The sequence below is a fragment of the Rhamphochromis sp. 'chilingali' genome, assembly GCF_963969265.1.
Source record: "Rhamphochromis sp. 'chilingali' genome assembly, chromosome: 18".
Lineage (NCBI taxonomy): Eukaryota > Metazoa > Chordata > Actinopteri > Cichliformes > Cichlidae > Rhamphochromis > Rhamphochromis sp. 'chilingali'.
Genome location: NC_137945.1, coordinates 19,864,277 through 19,878,840, shown reverse-complemented (window position 1 = coordinate 19,878,840; position 14,564 = coordinate 19,864,277). Strand labels below are relative to the sequence as shown.

General features: G+C 43.4%; 1 protein-coding gene across 1 annotated transcript; it reads right to left on the bottom strand.

The window, feature by feature from the left end:
* Positions 1 to 13,684, bottom strand: oplah (5-oxoprolinase, ATP-hydrolysing). The gene is made up of 28 exons (XM_080864642.1): positions 13,504 to 13,684; positions 12,132 to 12,332; positions 11,712 to 11,903; positions 11,182 to 11,296; positions 10,190 to 10,313; positions 9,656 to 9,851; positions 9,259 to 9,424; positions 8,890 to 9,028; positions 8,629 to 8,696; positions 7,841 to 8,016; positions 7,625 to 7,750; positions 7,414 to 7,526; positions 7,157 to 7,327; positions 6,253 to 6,390; positions 5,888 to 6,026; positions 5,437 to 5,549; positions 5,025 to 5,176; positions 4,779 to 4,939; positions 4,576 to 4,677; positions 4,314 to 4,488; positions 3,873 to 4,057; positions 3,484 to 3,630; positions 3,239 to 3,373; positions 2,951 to 3,100; positions 2,578 to 2,735; positions 2,330 to 2,490; positions 2,108 to 2,205; positions 1 to 672 (listed from the first exon to the last, which is right to left on the bottom strand). The coding sequence occupies exons 2-28, from the start codon at positions 12,300 to 12,302 to the stop codon at positions 520 to 522; spliced, it is 3,924 nt and encodes a 1,307-aa protein (XP_080720768.1). The 5' UTR covers positions 12,303 to 12,332; positions 13,504 to 13,684; the 3' UTR covers positions 1 to 519.
* Between the last annotated feature and the right edge of the window lie 880 nt (positions 13,685 to 14,564).

Below are 14,564 nucleotides of genomic sequence, written 5' to 3'. Positions count from 1 at the left end.
AAAAATCTTTTTAGTAGAAATAGAGTTTATTTGTCTGATTTGTTAGGACAAGAAAAACATCTTGAAATCGATATTAGACAAAAAAAAGACTCTTTGAGGTCTAAATTAATGCTTTTTGAAAAAGCATCAAATGGAACTAAACATTAAAACTACTGAGTAGATTCAGTATAAGAACAGAGCGATGGATATGCGACATATAACAACTGTATGTCCGTTACAAAGGTCCTTTGATGGCATATTTAGTCTGGTGAGGACAGACCCAGCCTGAGTTATTAGTATTTAGCCAACTTCCCTGCAAATGTAAGCACAGTCTGTCTGTGTAACACGCCACATGTGCTGCATCTTTTAAACACGGACACTGCAAAAAAAAAAATCTTTTAATGGTGTTCAAGTAAAAATCTGAAATTCTGACAGCCTGCATGTAGGCTTGAAATCCTTTTTACTCAGTATGTGTCTCGCAAATATTTTGCAGTACAATGACAAAACTGTCTTAACTCTTCCTCCTTTTCTCACGTCTTTTCACACTCCCTCTTGTGCCATTCTGTATTCAAAGATGCTACCCCTCTCGGAGAATGTCTCATTCAAGCGCCTTCGCTTGGTCTGAGGCCTATTGTTTGCTTCCTCTTCTTTTCCATATCCACCTCCTCCAGGGGTGTAGAGGCAGAACATGTCCTGTTTGGGGACACACACAAACACAAAAGCTATGATGAAGCAACAGAAGTACCACAAAACGAAGCTCCTCTAGGTGTTACTTAAGGCTTGGTTTCCATGTTTATACCCAACCCAAGCAATGATTTTGGTCTTCATGGCCAGTGTGCCATTTCATGTTAAAGTAAAGTAATGCATTATTAGGGGTGTAACAGGTGGGCGCAATTATTTTGTTCTTCAGCCTACAGTTGGAAACAAAGGCTTTCTAAGATAGGGGTGTCAGAATATGCCTTACAAAGACTCCAATCCAGCCCACTGGACTGCTTTGGAAAAAATGCGGAGGGCATAAATTCTGGAGTTTAAACTGTATTTTTAAGTCAGGAGTCTCCATAGTGTAGAAAAACGACATACTGTTGTAACTGCAGTTGTTTTTCTTATGTTAAGATATCTCCAGGATTCAATGTGCAGTTGCTTCTGTGCAGTGACAAATAGGGAATGTTCACTGGTCTGGACCACTTAACACTAAAGTGGGCTGTACGTGACCCATGATGTAATATAGGTTTGACATCTCTGCTCTGACTGGACAGATGTTCAGTTTCTCTGGTGCATACAATTTGTTTATCAGCACATTTTTGATTCACCAACGTTAGCTTGTTATTTAATATCAAAGTGAATTATAATTTAAGATAGCTGCGCAGTTCTGGCTTTAAATGCATCACTAATCTGCCTGCACTGCTTTCTCATGTTGTCATTTCTTTCCAGCCTTTTGTGAACCGAGTAGCTTCTTCTGTCATTCTGCCTTTCAGGCTCCCATTCATATGACCCACTTCCTCCCGATCTCCATCCGAGCCCTCCACCTGCTTCATTTCCACTTCCAAGAGGAAACTGGACTCTGGGTGTTCCTGTCCTACTTCCTTTAACTTGGAAGTGGCCAACCCTGCTAAACACAAGGCTTAAAAACCACCAAAACAATTGATGTTGCCTCCATGATAATAATTGATGGTTTTTCAACCACAATAAAGCCATGTCCTTAAGTTTAACCCATTTCAGTTCTGCCACTTTTATCTAAATTGCTCAGTGACTTCCCCCTTCTTTCTTGTCTGTCTATCTTCCTTGCTTCAGTATCTAATGAAGGCAAAATGACCCCAAAATAATCTAAAAACTAATAAAAATAAAAATTGTAACAAGAGACAAATGTATTTTTCATGAGTTTACAGTAAACAAGAAGTAAGCTCATTTTCCTATAGAAATCAATAATTCAAGACACCTCAGATATAGATTTAGATTGCTTTTTGCAACCAGAGCCCACTGATGGCCGCTGGCTTCAACTTTCTGTTGTTTTCAGACTTGGATGCTACGGCCATCTTGTATATAGTTATTCTGGGCTGGCATTTTTTCTGTGTAGTGTCATTATAAGTACACTAAAGCACGACGGTGCTTCACACGTGCACAGCCTTACCCCGGGGTCAAGGCTGACACTGGTCTTGGCTCCCAGGTTGAGGACTCTGCCTTCAGCTCTGTGGAGGAGGTTCAGCCCTGCTACACCATCATCTCCCCCTGACCGCCAACAAAAGATTACATTTTTTAAGATTAAGTAAGGAAAATGTGAGCATTTAGACTTTTTTTTTAAAATTGTAGAGGACATTGGGACTGTCATCAGGCTTTGATATTGAAAATTTACCCCGGAGGCCATAGGGGCGAGTGGATCGCCTCTCTGTCAGTACGGACAGAACAACCTTGTTCCTGAACAGAAGTTTACGAATCACACCGTCTCCACCGCAGTATTTCCCTGCACCCCCTGAGCCGGGCCGTAGAGAGAACTGCTCTAAAACCACTGGATACCTGAACATCAGAAGGACACAGATGGCATTCAGATGAATAACAGAAATGATATCATCACACGACACAAATCGTCAACTTATATCCCACCTCTTCTCCAGAATCTCTGGGTCAGTGATGCGGGTGTTTGTCATGTGAGTATGAACTCCACTCCGCCCGTTCCAGCCCGGCCCTGCCCCAGCTCCTCCAGCAACTGTCTCATAATAACCAATTTTCTCACTTCCAAATGAAATGTTGTTCATACAGCCCTAATGGAAGGAGCGAAATAAACAAAACGCCATTAACTAGTCAGTTGAATGCCAACGCATTGTGTTTCACACCATGTCAACAAGTTGTTTACTCTACAGGTGGAAAACATACAACAGTCGAAAAGCGGTACATAGCTATCAAATGTATGCTTCATCAGTCAAGCTTCACAGTAGAAACATGCATTTTTGCAAACATATTTTGGAATATCATTTACCTGTGAGGCCGCGCACACCTCAAACGCCTTAAAAATCACATCAACCACTCTCTGGGATGTGAGCACGTTTCCTCCAACCACAGCTGCATTCTGGGAAGGCTGGAGGATGGACCCAGGAGGGATGATGACATTGATGGGTGCGAGGCAACCCTAAACATGGGAAAAGAAAGGTGGTCAAAAAAGCAGCCCAGATGAATCACGATAGCCCCCCGCCCCAAAAATTACAACCAACATTCAAACCACGAGTTATTCAAAGTGAGCCAAGAGCTCCTAGAACTGGATTTTTACCTGATTGAGGGGGATGTCCTGTCCAACCATGCAGCGCAGGCAGTAGATAAGTGCAGACAGGGTGATGGCCCGTGGAGCGTTGCAGTTCCCCCACACCTCTGTTCCTGTCCCTGTGAAGTCAAACACCGCACTGCCCTGTAAAGAAGGAGGTTCACACATTTAACCAATCACAGTCCTTCTTGAAGAGCGGTTTCTATCCCAGCTTTGCAAACTAATAAATATGCTGTGTTACGATTCCTCCTCACCTCTTCTTCATTAATCTGAACCCGCAGTCTGATTGGTGTTCCGTCGTCCATGAAATCCTCTGACTCCACCTCCAAGGAGCCCGTCTCCTGCCGCCGCCGCCGTGCAAAGTCTCTCAGCATGTCCCTCACCGCCAGTTCTGCGTTGCTCTAAAATGCACAGAGGCTTTACAACACCCTCATAGCCCATACTTTTCAGAAATAAGAATACTTGCGGCCACCAGTGCTACCCCTCATCGCCTTGTTCTCAAGTTATTGCATTCACAAGATTTTCAGAAATCTTGACCTCTGTGCTTCAGGTCAAGGTCACTGAGATTTGAAATCATCAACCTTTTGAGGGGCAAAAAATCAAATTTTTCTTCTTTAAATTTTTGCTTGTAGCAACAGTTTACCTGGATGTATCCCATGTAGGCCTGAACCACAGCAAGTCCATAACTGTCAATCAGCTCTCCCACCAGCTGGCTCCCTCTCTGATTGGCCGCCACCTGAGCCCGCAGGTCTGACAGGTTGTCATGGAGATTTCGAGTCCCAGAGCAGCCTGGGTATTGGGCTGGAGCTATCAGAGCTTCAGTTACAGCTGATACAGAGAGATGGGAGAGGAAGTAAGGGGTCTAGAAAACAAAATGAATGCTAAAAAAATAAAATAAAATTGTCAACAGAGCAATAAAAAAAACAACAACTATTATTTACTAGTAATTTTAAAAACAAAGAGTCCTTTAAGTGCCAAAGAATGACTCTTTATCTTAAGTTAAGTGTCATCTCTTGATTTTCTATGCTCTCTCCTTTCAGAAGTGTGTCACATTCAGGTCCTGACTCGTCTCCTCCTCACTTACCTTCTTCCTGGAAGACCCCACCAGTGACAAGCTTAAAGGAAGTGAAGACAGCGCCCTCCTGCTGAAGGGAAGTGGAATGGGGTGGCATGGAGCCTGGAGTGATGCCACCTATGTCGGCGTGGTGCCCCCTGCTGGCCACAAAGAACACAGGGCCGCTCACTCCTTTTCTAAACACCTGAACAAGAGAGAAAAAAGGCAATGAGGAAAGAATAGAAGAAGAATTTGAGGGAAGAAATAGTGTTGAAAAGCGTGGTGGACTGACCGGTGTGATCACTGTGAGGTCTGGGAGATGGCTGCCCCCAGCAGATGGGTGGTTACTCAAAATCACATCCCCTTCTTTGAGCTTATTCCCAAGTGATCTGAGCTGCTCACAGAAGAAAAAAAACAACATCCTTTTGTCATTCAACGTGTATGGCCACACTAAGAAAAACTCACTCACACATGGCTGGACTGTTCGTGCCTCACCTGGTACTGGACAGTCTCCTGCATGGCTCCCAGGTGGACGGGGATATGAGGTGCGTTGGACACCAGACCTCCATCCTGTCCAAACACAGCACAGGAGAAGTCAAGTCGCTCCTTGATGTTCGTGGAGATGGAGGTTCTTTGCAGAACTCTGCCCATCTGCTCTGTAGGGGAAGACAGAAGAGGTAAACAGGAAGTTCATACTCTTCAACAACCTTCTTCCTCATCTGATTTTGCATGCTGGCATACCCGCGATGCTCATGAAGCGATGGGAGAAGATGGAGAGCTGCACTGTGTTGAGCTCAGTGCCGAGGGCGCAGTGAGGGTCTGAGCCTACCGTCATGCAAACGTCACCACCTTCTGTCAGACGAGCCTCACAACAGGGCTCCACCAGGATGGTGCTGATGGAGGAAACCGGAGCAAATCATGTACAAAGTACAATACATTTCAAAATCAGCACAGGAAATTAAAAATCACATCCACAGAAGTAAAAACTGCTGAAACAAGGACCTCAACTGATAACGCAGAGGTTTAATTTGCTTAATTTAAATAGATTTTAATGTCCTGAGTTCAAAAAATGCAAAAAGGAGAGCATAAAGAATATAAAACATTATTTAGATATGTTTAATTTGGTAGTTGTCAGCAAAAAGCAAATGCCTGCCTGTTTTTGTCAATGATGATGGCTGGTCCCTGGATGCTGTGACCACACGGCAGCTCCTCCCATAGATACACACTGGTGTCGACGTAACCGCCCTCGAAGTAACACTTGGTTATCTACACAGAAGAGCAGAAACAGAGTGACATGAAATAAATGTGCCCACAAGTTTAGGTAAAACATCAATATTACAATGATGGAACAGAACATTTGTCTGTGAACATCTCCCACTTCTCCCATGCTGCTTTTTTATGTTCACCTGCTGGTAACCACCTTTGTTTTATTAAAGGCTCTTTTTTTTCAGCTTCTAAAAACTCAGACGTGGTCACAGCTTGAGCCGGTGACCATGCAGCGGCCCAGGTTTGATCGTTTTTCCTTCAGGCCTTGGTGAGACTGCCTGCGTGTGATCATGTCTGATAAGTGATATATGTGGTACCCGGTAAGTGACTCCATTTACCGTGGCTGGTTTGGCCTGTCTGTGTCCCATTTCTGCTTTGTAAACTGATGTAATACCAGATTGCCCACAACCCCTCACTCTGATGTCATCCACCATGATGGGTCTGTCTGGGATGGTGAACCCGAACTCCTTCAGATAACTGTAATAAGAAGAAGGAAAAAAAAGAGTTAAGAGGAGGAGTAAGAAATCAAGGGTCCTGTGTACAAATGTCATGTAATATTTTCTCCTAAAGATAAAAGAAGATGAACAACAACAGCCAAAAATATAAACAAAGTGTACGCAGCAGTGATTTAGCCCTCTGAAAGCGAAAACATGTAGCAGCCAGAAGCTCAGGACATGAATGGGTAAAGAGAAGAGGAGCAAACCGTTTGGTGAAGGCACTACGAAAGTCTCCGGCTCTACAGGACCGGGCGTTGCTGGGGTATCCGGCAGCGGTAACCATGAGAGCGCAGTCCGTGCCCTCGTAACGCATGTGGAGGAAAACCTCGGTGGTTATCTGACCGCTGAAGCGGACGACAAACAAGACTAGTTTAGTCTAGCGGCTACGATTGTTCAACAAACATCATGACTTCTTAACATTCATGTCTTTGCTTTTTTCACTTTAACAAAATGTAAGCAAGGCCACAAAGTCCCTTTTTCATTTTATTATTTGCTTTTAAATCTTTAAATGAGTTGGTGCCTCCTTAACATTCATCCTTTAAATTATGCATATCCGAATTGAATGGACAGAAACTTTTATAGTCACCTCTACTTGTTTCACACATATTCATACTTCACTTTATTCTGTGGATTTAAGAATTTTATATACAACCCCCGATTCCAAAAACGTTGGGACCCTGTGCAGAATAAAGCTAAAAACAGAATGCAAAGATTTGCAAATCTCATAAGCTCATATTTTATTCAAAATAGAACATATCACATATCAAATTTTTAAAGCGAGAAATTGAGAAAATGAACCATTTTTACAAAAATATCAGCAAATTCTGATTTTTATAACAGCTACACGTCTCAAAAGAGGTGGGACACAGCCATGTTTACTACTGAGTAGCACCTCCTCTTCTTTTAACAATAGTGTGTAAACATCTGGGACCGGAAGAAAGCAGATACTGGACTGCAGGCACACCAGTTTAACATCCAGACTCTTCTGCTATAAAGCCATGCTGCTGTAAAAGCTGCAGTATGCGGTTTAGCTTTGAAAGTTGACTAGCATGCCTGGAGTCTTACAGATGTGCTTGACCCCAGCCCATGTATTGTTTTGTGGTTTCTAACCTGGTGAAGCCTCGTGCACGGAGTGTATCGTGGCAGCGTTTGGATAGCTGCTCAACCCTTTGATCAAGCTCACTGAAGGACGCCGGCTTGTACTGCAGAGAGCACGGCTCCTGCACCTCCTCCACCACATCTGCTAGAGCCAGACCGTACGCTGACAGCACGCCGCTGTACCTGCAAATCATAAACACGGGCAACTGCTCACTCCGTGGCTCTCAGCTGTCTTTCACCTCTAGTGAAACAGAATCTAGAAGCCTTACTTATGTATAAAGACAGTCTTCATCCCAAGAGAGCGGGCAATCGCACAAGCATGTTGACCGCCTGCCCCCCCGAAACACGCCAACACATGCTGAGATGTATCGTGGCCTTTGGCCTGCAAGAGTGGAGCAGGTGGGAAATGAGTGGGAGAGAGAACAACAAGATGATTTTTTATGCTGAAATGTAGAAAACACAGTTTAATACCAAACATACCTGTGTGAGAGCTCTGATTGGCCGGCACATTGCCTCATTGGCGACACGAATGAATCCCATGGCAACCGCTTCCATGCTCATCTCTGATTGTCTGCTGTGTGAGTGGTTGGCCCCATTAGCATCAGCCTTCAAATGAAAGCACGAAGAGTATTTAAACCTAATATCATCATAAATATTTGAACTTACTCCACAAAGTAGTCCAGTACATATCAGTGCCTGTGATTGGTTTGAAGACAGGAAGACGTTGATCTCTTCAGTGAGTTGACGGAAATGCTTCGTGGTCTCTTCCAGGGACAAAGGCTCATTCTCTTTGGGCCCGAAGATCTTTGGGAAGAAGGAAGGGATGAGACGACCCAGGGCTAAGTTAGCATCTGTCACAGTCAGAGGTCCACCTGGGAAAATACCACAGCACCCGACAGGGAATCAGGTCTCGGTCTGTTTTTCAATAACCCCATTGTTCTGAGTTTTGAGTCAGCGTTAGCGTTCAGTGCTTTACTTGGCACCGAGGATGGTGGTATCTGAAATGAAGCTTAAGGCTAACCAATGAATCTACAGGGAACGTCAACAAAGAAGACTCCGATTTCTTTTTGTTAACACACTTTACAGTTCTGACTGAGAACTATGAGGCAAGTTTGTGTTATATCATCTCAACTTTGGACGTGCCAATTTCCAGCCTTCTGACGCATAAATCGGATGATTAACCTCGGGAACAGGACAGGAGAACAAGCTCCGTGCCAGTGGGTGCTGGACTCAGTATAATGATTTAAAAAAGAGAAAAAGGGGAAAAAAAGAGCTGAAACTGCACAATTAATGGTTCACTAGATGGAGAAAGAGAGAGAGAGAGAGAGAAAGAGAGAAAGAAAGAGAGAAAGAAAGAGAGAAAGAAAGAAAGAAAGAAAGAAAGAAAGAAAGAAAGAAAGAAAGAAAGAAAGAAAGAAAGAAAGAAAGAAAGAAAGAAAGAAAAGCTGGCAACAGTAGAACATGAATAACGGAAAAGCTGTTACCTTTTCTGTAGCAGGCTGGTCCTGGATGTGCTCCTGCAGACTCTGGTCCAACTACAAACATCCCTGATCTGGTAGGGTTAGAAAGAAGATAAATACAGAGAGTAGTCATTAAATAAGAAAATAAATAAAATATAAAACAATCAAAGTCAAAATGGGTAATATCACAATTACCACATCATCACATTATACTGGTATTATAGAAGATTGCTTGCAAATATGGAGCTAGTCCCACCGTCCGTTACACAATTTGTGCAAACTTGCCTGAAAAACAGTCGCGATCCTCCGCCTGCAGCCACAGTGTTGATGTCCAGCTGAGGTGCTTGCAGGGTGACTCCAGCTGTGGTAGCCTCAAACACATGCTCATACTGGCCTGCATACCGACTCACATCTGTGGACGTTCCTGCAGACAACAACAAACGAGAGCATGTAGGCACGAAAAGCTAAAGATAAAAACCAAAGTTAAAAACATTGCCCAAAAGAGAAGCGTAACTTTACTCCATAGGATCAGAAATATCAAATCCTGGATGTGGCACATGGAAGACAACAAACTGTATGAAGATCACACAAAAAGACTTCAAGACAATATCCAGAAGATGCTCAGTTGTCTCCTTTGCTCCCACATACACTCACCGCCCATGTCAAAGCCAATCACAGGCTTTTTCTCCATCTGGCTGTAAGAGGTGATGGCGTATCCCACCACACCTCCCGCCGGGCCGGATAGAATAGCCCGTGAACCGCAGAACTGCTCCATGGGAGTCAAGCCTCCATCTGACTGCATGAACAACACATCTACATCCTGAAGACACACAGACATGAGAGGTTTATGTTTTCAGACTAGTTTAAAGGTGTGGTTAAGTACATATTTATATGTGGGCTGTATGGTTGAGAGCTGCTGTTTGTCTCTGGTGGTACTTAAAGGGGTGGTGGGAGAGTGTCTAACTGAGAGGAAAAGTACTTATGCATACAATAGAGTTCTGAAAATTGTCAACCCCTGAAACATATCGACTGATGCGCGAGAAAAACAAACCTTCAGGCCATCCTTGAAGCCCGAGGTGAAACCTTTTAGATACTGGTGAATTTTGGGTGTGAGGTAGGCATCGGCGCAGACTGTATATCCTCGAGGCACCGCCCGCACCATCGGCATGACCTCACTGGAAAGAGACACCTGGCTGAAGCCCAAGCGACGAGCCAGAGAGCCCACTGCTTTCTCATGCTCGGACCATCTGAAGCACAGAGAGAAAGAGACGTAATCCTAGAAAGCAAGTGAAACATTAAACTCTTACGTAATTTGTTCTGCAGTATAATGTGTTTGTCTTATCACTTCAGTGTCCATTGATCACCTTTTTCTTAAAGCAAAGAACACCAAGTCTGGGCTTTCAGTGTGACATGTGACAAAAAGCATAAAATGAGAACTATTGGGTACCGAGATAAGAGATAAGGCTGCTGAGGTATGACGTCGGTAGACCGAGGTCTTATTTATAGAATGGAAGCAAGTTACTGGGAGAGGACAAGAGAACAGACTAGGATCGTGAGTAAATATTAAAGAAGCTGTAATACTGACGTGTACGAGTGCAGAAGAAGGACAGCCAGACTGGTGATACCACGGGCCAAAACTCCTCTCAGGTCCTTTTCTACTTGCTCCAAGTCTAACTCCTTCCACACCTCAAGGGAATCCCCAGTACTGCCTGGGAAAGACACACAAAGGGATTAGTGGGATTAAGTGAAATTATGTCAGTTAAGGCTTCCATGTTTGAACCAATAGCCAACAGAACTTATTTTCATTACTTTCCTCACTCTGAAAAAATAAATTCAAAACATAACTCTCACCTGAAATATTTTGTTATATATTTAAAATATTTACACACAATGCCAAAGAAAATCATCGTGCTTCATCCAGGTGTTTCCACAGATTAGATGTGTTGCCATGCTTTGCATTTTGCATTAAAAATGCAAAGCTGCATTTTGCACTTGAACCATTGTTTTGCTTGTTGGGCAAATGCATTATTATTGTATAAATAATGGGCTATTTAGTGCTTGTTAGCTTGTTATAGCTGTCAGTTTTTCAAGGAAGTCAAGGTAGCTGAATTACTGGTTTAATTAACCTCATGATTATTCAGTCTGTTTAGATTGACAAGATTCCACAGTTTGTACAGGCACCACACGACGCTTTGTGGAGTGGCACAGTCAGTGTGAAAGATGGGCGTACCCACTGTTCCACGTTCCCACTGGCAGTGCAGTTTATGAAGCGTACTGAAATGGGACATGAGCATATACCTGAAGGATTCTCCTTTCTGACTCCAGTAATTTACAATATAGCATGAAACCAGTGACTGAGCCCATGAAGTCATCAGTTCACTTTTCAGATGTGGAAATTAGATCTTTAGGAGTAACAACAATGCTTTAGCTAAAGGCTCACACTGATACTGATAACCTGCTAATGTTTAAAAGGTATAATATTAGGCAATTCTGGATGGACTAAAAACCTGAAGCCACATACTGCTAACACGGCAGAAGAAATTAGCAGTAAAGGGAGCGCACAACTGCCCCTCGCACCTGTGACAATCCGTTCGGGATCTTTTCTGGGCAGCTGACAACCATCTTGCCTGAGGACGACTCGCTCGTCCACCTCGATCACCTCCTCGTACAGGACGTCAGGCACCGCGACCTCCTGTTACGCACGTGCAAACACAAGGTATACCAGCTCAAAGCGCATGTACTGGGAAGAGCCAGAAAGTGATAAACAATAACAGTAACTGCTTTTACCAGCTAAGGCTTCAGAGTGTTATGGTGCAAAAGCTTATCAGGTTTAGTTGGTGTGTTCTGCTGACCTTAAAGGTTAAAGAAAAAAAAAACTATGTACAGCACAGTAAGCCACAGTTTACTGATCCGTAACCTGAGCTTTACAGATAAGCGACCACTTAATGTGATAACTCTACAGCTAGCTCAGGGCAAACTCCAGTACTTGCCACAAGCCTGAGCACAACGAGATAATAACTAAACCTTGCAGAGACACAAGCCGTGCCTCACACTACTAATGAGCACCACATGCAGTACAATCACTGGTACAGGCTGAAAAAACAGACCAAGTCAAACAGCTTTGGCCTGGCCTGAGTGCCAATGTGCAGCAGGTCCTTGAATCCCTTTGTGACCAGGAGCGCCGTCCTTTCTCCCTCCCTCTCCAGCAGCGCGTTGGTTGCTACCGTAGTGCCCATTCTGATCCAGCCAATCAGAGAAGTGTCTACAGGCTGATCGCGGGGATACGCCTTCCCTGTTTCCTGTCAAGAAATGCAAACATCAGCATCATATACAGCTATCCCTAGAGATAATGTATGGATATGAATGTAGTGTTGCTCAATATTACATATCGTTTCCACATTGAGCCGCCTATTCTGCTTTTTTTGATACATGCTTATTAATAATCTATAAAAACAGTGAAATGACAGCCAGTATGACAGCAATTAACCTGATATTTCCTTGGCTGAAGGTGGACAGCACAACATTACCTCCTCCAAGATTCTGCGGATCCCCTCAGTGGGAGCATCTTTGTAGTTCTGGGGGTCTCGGGACAGCAGCTTAAGGACTCTCTCACAACCATCGGGCAGCCGGGCGAACACATCGGTGAAGGTGCCACCCCGGTCGATGGCAAAGTCAAATTTCCCCTTAGTCTCAGCCATAGTGAAGAAAGTAAAGTGCCACTCCCAAGTCTATAATAAGAAAAGAACAGGAGAACGTGGAAGTTAAAATTATTCATTCAACACTGTGATGATACAGGAGCAACTAAGGAACCTTTAATTTGAAGGAGAAGGAACATTTCTCGTTTAAAAAACACCACCTTCTTATTTTTAAGCCAGCAGCCTGCCACCATGCTCACTCCTTCACTCATTTTCCTCTCTCTGCTAGACCTCCAGGTTTTTCTTTGTTTATATGACTCCAGACTGCAGAGACAACACATGCATTCCTCTCTCATAGTGCACCGCTAATGCATCTGCAAAGTTCATGCATGGCTACCAAAGTTACTATAGTTTCACATTTTCTAATTAGTATTTATCTCATTTTTGACTTTTTGCTTTTAAAACAGTTTAGTTTCCAGAGTGGATTTCCTTGTTTCGGTTTAGTTTTTATTAGTTTTACTCTTTTTAATTATTATTGTATGTCTGAGTAAAGACTTATGAAAATCAGTACAGGTATTACAACAAACACAAACGTCTTATTTTTTTAAGGCAGCTGTCTTATAGACACCCAGTCTCTAGAAATATGTCCATCAATGTCCACATCAGCAAAGGTGTAACAAAACTTTGACCAAACTAACTAAAACTATGCATATTATCTCTCTATTTTTCTAAATTATAGTTTTCTTAGTTGTAAAAATTCACAAAATAATTTCAGTTAACTAACTTTTTTAAAGTCTACGATTAATAACTACGCTAACCTTGATATCCACTTGAACTTTGTCCACACTACTGTGCAAGGTGACGCTTTACGCGCGGTAAAGTCCCAGAAATGTAAGTTTAAACAAATGTGGTGATCATTTATACAAATCTAGACTCCACTAGGTCTTTACAGAAAAAAGGAAGAGGTGATCTGATGCTATTACTTCAAAATGAAGCGAACAGACGTGATCAAACTGCACTAAGTAGGACAGTAGCATGCATATTCCAGAGGAAGCATGCAGGAATATCACAGACAGGTCAGCCAGCATTAAGAGACAGAAATCCTTACAAATTCTGCCCGAATCCTTCAAGAGTGAAGTTTTTCTGCACCTGAGATATATGCACATCTTAACCGATGCGAACTGAGCTCCATTGCATGCAGCTCACAGCGTGAAGCATGCCGGACACGAAGCAAAGCAGCTAGTAACAGCACCGACATACTCACCTGTGCGCCGGGCACTGCTGCTGCACTGCTAGTCTGCTAATCTCTGATAATCCGACGTCGGTCAAATCCTCCTCCCATAACCCCGCTCTGCCTCCTTTTCCAAGAGAAACAACGACGAAGTAGCTCCTCGGTGCCGCTGTCCGGTCTTAACTCCGCCTCCCCCAACTCTTGAAGGGAGCTCGAGGTCTATAATTTGAGCATATCGAGTTCCTGGGTGAAAGTGCTCGCAAAGAAGAAGGGGGTGTGGAAAGTGGGACTGACTTTGCGCTTAAACGAACATCATGTGCACTCGAAAATAAGTGCTTGTTTTGTTTTTTAATGCTAAACAGCAACAACAATAAAGCACTATAAAATGTGACAACGGCGATAAAAGGCGCGCAGGAAGTCCACTGCAGGAATGGCGAACTGGAGGAATAACCTTGAAACCGAAAGGTGATTAAAGGGTTTTTGCTGAAAGAGTTTGTTGTTCTGAAGTGTGGTCCCATCTGATTAAATACGCAAATTGTAACATTAATAAAATGTGATGTAGATGTAATAAAATACTAGATGTAGATGTTGTGAAGGCGGATGAGGTTAAATACCCGGGATCAAGCATCCGAGGCAACACAGTGCAGAAGACAGGTGAAGTAGAGAGTGCAGAGTGGGTGGAGCAGGTGGAAACGACTGCTATGACGTATGGTTTGGAGATGGTGGCACTGACAGAAAGACAGGAGGCGAACCAGCTTCACCTGAAGTGTCAGAGTTAAAGATTTGAAGATTGTCATTGGGAGTGAAGCGCAGTTTGGAAGGGTCATGGATGTAGTGAAGGAGGAGATGCAGAAGGTTGATGGAGGAGCAGCATGCTAGAGTTAGGTGGAGAGATGGGGAAATAATCCCCTAAAGGGAGCAGTTGAAAGAAAGGGATAATGTTTTTGTGCATTTAAGAAGACATGCAGAAGTCACCAAGTCTTCTCTTTGGACGCTACAAATAGCCTTTGAATATTTACAAGCTGTGAAAAATTTACCCTACTAAAGGATTAGAAAGCACGATGACAGCTTTAAAGCTGCTCATTCACTCAGTT